General features: G+C 41.6%; 1 protein-coding gene across 1 annotated transcript; it reads right to left on the bottom strand.

Moving 5' to 3' along the window:
* Positions 1-1,318: 1,318 nt before the first annotated feature.
* On the bottom strand, positions 1,319-4,061 carry LOC131016518 (wall-associated receptor kinase 2-like). The gene is made up of 3 exons (XM_057945225.1): positions 3,091-4,061; positions 2,853-3,017; positions 1,319-2,728 (listed from the first exon to the last, which is right to left on the bottom strand). Exons 1-3 carry the CDS (start codon positions 3,938-3,940, stop codon positions 1,524-1,526), a joined length of 2,220 nt encoding a protein of 739 aa, XP_057801208.1. The 5' UTR covers positions 3,941-4,061; the 3' UTR covers positions 1,319-1,523.
* Between the last annotated feature and the right edge of the window lie 522 nt (positions 4,062-4,583).

The raw sequence follows: 4,583 nt of genomic DNA, 5'->3' as shown, positions 1-4,583 counted from the left end.
ACCGATGGCGACCAATCTGAAGGAGGCGAGGTTCAAGAAGATGCAAGAATCGGCACGGAAGGATGTCGAACGTGCCTTTGGAGTCCTTCAAGCTCGGTGGGGAATCATTCGAAGTCCGGCGCGTAATTGGTACGTGGAGCACCTTAAGGATATCTTGTTGTGTTGCATTATTCTCCACAACATGATTGTGGAGCACTAAGGTGAAGGAGCAACCAATTGGAGAGATGACGACGCAGGACACGGGGCGTCTAGCACTGACTCGACGGAGAGTGGTCGAGCAACCCCGGTTTCCTTCAAGGAATATGTGCAAAGAGATATTATTCTCCGAGATAGGCAGTTGCACGCCGCGCTCCAACGTGATTTGATCGAGCATGTTTTAAAACAAGTAAGAATCAGACCTAAAAATGGTCAAAATCAAACTTGAAGAAATACTTAGCAGGGTCGAAGTTTTGTGAGAGCTGAGATACACGAACTAAAAACTGCAATAAGAAGCGAAGATCAAATTTTAAAACAAGTCTTGAACCTAATGACCTTGCAAATGAGTCTTTTATTTTTAGTTTGTAGATTATAAATAGAGATTTTCTGTTAAAAAATCATAAGTTATTCAAACTATCGTAATTCTCTTGTCTCTCTCGTCTCTCTATATTCAATACTTTTTAATTCAAATTCTTCCGATTTTCTTAACTCGATTCTCTCCATTTTATAAATTTTATGTTGAGATTAAAACCTGACTTAATAATTGACGGCGTCTATGTAAAAAATTGAGCTGTCTTGAGTTCCAAGGAGATTGATTCATCATGTAATAATTCACTTCGGCTTTCTGGTTTCAATTCATCCATTCTACTACTATAATAGATATTGTTTCAATTCATCATGTATTGTACTAGTGGTATATACTGATTGATGAAGAAAAACCAGCGTAAAGCGGACATAACATAAGGTCTCGATCGAAAATCACTAATTCAAATTAGATAAACCAATTGGTTTTGACATTACATGATGACAAATAATGAGATAAACATCCTATTCACTGCAATCATCTACTCCCTCCGTCCCCTAAGATTATGTGAAAATTACTATATCGGGCGTCCGTCAAGATTATGTCACTTTCCTTTTAAGGCAATGATCTCATTATCCTCTTTAATATTTCATCTTTACTAACACCTTTTATTTACAAAAAAATCCATCCCAAATTCAATCTGAACCACACATCTCATAAAGTGGTGGGACCATTTTTCCACTATATCAAAATCATCACCAATTTTATTAAATCTTGTGCCCAAACAATTTTACATAATCTTGACCAACGGAGGGACTATTAATTTTAATATGATTACATTAATAACAAGTAAAGGTAAATAAAACCGAACTACAAAGAAAACGTACAGAAGCAAAAAAGTAAGGTTAAATAAAACAAAACATAAGGTTTTTTTTTTAGGGGGAAAACAAACATAAGGTTTGTAGTAAAACAAAAACAGTCACAAAAAACTGTAAAAATACATCAACTGAAAAACCAGCATTGCTCAGCGAGGGCTGCTGATTGGATGGATCATACGGCTGTCCAAATGATTTCGAGAATACTCATTTGTAGTAAAACCAGAACTCATTGGCACTGCATACAAATCAGACTGCTCGATCATCAATGGAACAACTTCCTCTTCAGCTTGTTGTTGAGTCCAAGGATGTTTGCTGAGCTTCCTTAAGCCCTCGAGTTCCATCGCCACTTCCTTCATCGTAGGCCTATTCTCACTGTTCATCTTCAAACATCTCTTCACCAACTCGGCCACCTCTTGTATCTGCTTCATGCTCCCTTCCCTCAGCACGCGAGGATCCACTATTTGGAACAGACGATCCTCTTTCAGCGCCACGACAAAGAAAGTAGCGAGGCTCTTTTCTTGGTCGTTCTTCGTGGTGGAAAGGGGCTTCCGGGTTGTCATGAGCTCGGCCAGGACAACCCCAAAGCTGTAGACGTCGCTCTTCTCTGTTAACTGGCCCGTGTGGAAGTACTCTGGGTCCAAGTAACCTAAGGTGCCTTGGACTAGAGTGGAAACCATTGTTTGATTAATGGGAACCAATCTTGATGCTCCGAAATCTGCAATCTTAGCTGTGTAGTATTCATCCAGCAATATGTTTGGAGATTTGACATCTCTGTGGATAATAGGCATTCCAGCTGAAGAGTGAAGATAGGACAATGCACCAGCAGCCTCAGCCGCGATTCTCAGACGACTGTCCCATGAAAACCAAGGCATTCCTCCACTGTGATGGATGTGGTGGAAAAGTGTATCGTTTGAAACAAATTCATACACCAAAAGAGGGACTTCTGTTTCCAGACAACATCCCAACAGTTTGACAACATTGCGGTGGTTGATTTGTGTCAAGATGATGACCTCATTGATGAACTGCTCTATCTGAGTTTGATCCATTACCTTGGACTTCTTAACTGCAACAACTTGATGGTCGTGGAGGATCCCTTTGTAGACCGTGCCATAACCGCCCTTTCCTAGTACGCGATCCTCTGCGTAGTTGTTGGTGGCCTTCTCAAGTTCTGCAGCTGTGAAGATCTTGGTTGATTTCACGCTAGTTTCATTTGAGGAAAGCTGTTGATTCAAGAGTGCCCCTCCATTCTGTTGGAAGAACTTTTCTCTTTGTTTGATAACCTTCCTTTTCTTCATGCCAAGAATTAGAACAATTATGCCAACTATCATAGTCAAAAACCCAAACCCAATACCTGCAGATTCATTACTTTCATCTTAGTATATACAGCTCAAACTTTAAATCAAGCAAACGTAATATGGTTATAAATTACTAGTAATCATCGAAAGCATAGTTAGAACTTTCCATCAAAAGATTACCTAAAGATAATTTGGTGGTTTGTGACTTGCTCTTAGCTATGCAACCCTTTCCATCTTTCACACCATCACCTCGAAATCCCTTTCTGCAGGAACAACTATAACTGCCACCAAGATTCGTGCAAATCCCATTTGGATCACAAGGATTGCCCCTACATTCATCGATATCTGCCACACAAAACTCAATCAAACTCCCATCCATTCATCAAACATTCAACCCAAAAAAAGAAACAAAAATTACCAGTGCACCCCGGAGTGAGATAAGGATTGCCTTGGTAACCTTCCAAGCAGCTGCACCTGTAGCCTCCAAGTCCAGTAGCAGAGTCAACGCAGATGGTATTTCCATGACAGGCGCTACAATTGTCAACTCCATTAATCTCCCAGTCAAGAATCATGGGCACATTATCTCTAGTCCTGTTCAAGAAGCTCGGATCACTGAGGTCGGATGCGCTGAAGACGAAGCTCTCCGGATCACCAAGAAACGCGTAGCCGCACGGATCAAACGAGGATATATTGACATGGTTCTGGAGGGAGCGAATGCTGGAGACGAACGCTCTGAATCCCTTGGGAATGTTGCTCTGCGCGCATCCAATGCCGCTGCACTCGCCTTCGATCAAATCCTCTTTGTTGGAGCAGAGAGAAGCGCAGCCGCTGCTGAAGTTCCGCCCCATGTATCCCAGCATCAGAAAGACGTCGTCGCAGCCGACGAGAGTCAGCATGTTAGCATCGGAGACGGAAAAGGGCGTGTCGGCGAGATTGATGGAAGCTGCGCTCGTGCTGGTGACGCGCCCAATCGGGTCGTAGCAGGCTGAGGCTATCATGTTCTTGATCCGGACGGTGTCGTTCCGTATCTCGACGATCTCGATGTCGGCTGCGGGGACGAACAGCCTTGGAGGGGCGAATGAGTCGTTGCAGGTGACCTCGAACAGCTTGTCGAAGGAGCAGCCTGAGCCTTCGCCGATTCCGAAGGGGTATGGGACCGCTACGTTGCCGCATTTGGTCGGGCAGCCGGGCTTGGCGAGGTCGCTTGAAGAGAGAGGAAGAGAGACGAGGAGAAAGAGGAGAGAGATGAAGGAAGGATTTGGAGACATGATTGTTGATGGAGTTCTTAGCAACTGAGGGGAAGAGGTTCGAGCAAAGATGTCGTATTCATGCTTAGAATCAGTTCCAGAGTACTATGTTAGTTGTTTGGGTTGACTTGACTTTTTTGTTTAATGTTTATGTCATTGTTTATTCTTTTGTTAATTTACTTACTCTTCATTTACCAACAACTACTTGACTAACTTATTGGTAAATGAATATACTGTTGAAAATAACCATTTGCATAAGTCAAAGATTATTATTCAAAGATCATGAATAATAATTCAACGATAAAATCTTTAGCTTTTGATTTTAAGAGATTGTATTTGATTTTAAGAGATTGTAGTTTGACATTTGATTCACCCTTACACTATAAAAGGGTGCATTGTAATCTAAAGAATATATCAGAGACATTATCAATTCTCTCTACATTTTCTATCATGTTGTTCTTTCTCAACCTAGCTTCTCTCGATTACCATATTTAAGATGGTATCAAAGCAGGTTAACCACCAAAAGAACCCTACAAATTTACTACACACCAAACCAACGCAAAAAAAAAAAAAAAAAAAAAAATTCTGCAATCTAGAGAGAGAGAGGAGCAGGTGAAGGGTTGGGAGAGAAGGTGAACAGTAACGTTACTGTTCAAGGCGACGT

This window comes from Salvia miltiorrhiza, chromosome 3 (assembly GCF_028751815.1).
Source record: "Salvia miltiorrhiza cultivar Shanhuang (shh) chromosome 3, IMPLAD_Smil_shh, whole genome shotgun sequence".
NCBI lineage: Eukaryota > Viridiplantae > Streptophyta > Magnoliopsida > Lamiales > Lamiaceae > Salvia > Salvia miltiorrhiza.
The sequence above is the reverse complement of the archived record's forward strand: the minus strand, read 5'-3'. Positions and strand labels throughout refer to the sequence as shown.

Bases quoted from the DNA above. Each gene is read 5' to 3' on its own strand.
- LOC131016518 (XM_057945225.1), bottom strand. From the start codon at position 3,940: ATGTCTCCAAATCCTTCCTTCATCTCTCTCCTCTTTCTCCTCGTCTCT. The intron at 3,018-3,090 runs GTAATTTTTGTT...TTTGTGTGGCAG, and splicing joins TCTCACTCCGGGGTGCACTG to ATATCGATGAATGTAGGGGC. The intron at 2,729-2,852 runs GTAATCTTTTGA...ATGAATCTGCAG, and splicing joins AACCACCAAATTATCTTTAG to GTATTGGGTTTGGGTTTTTG.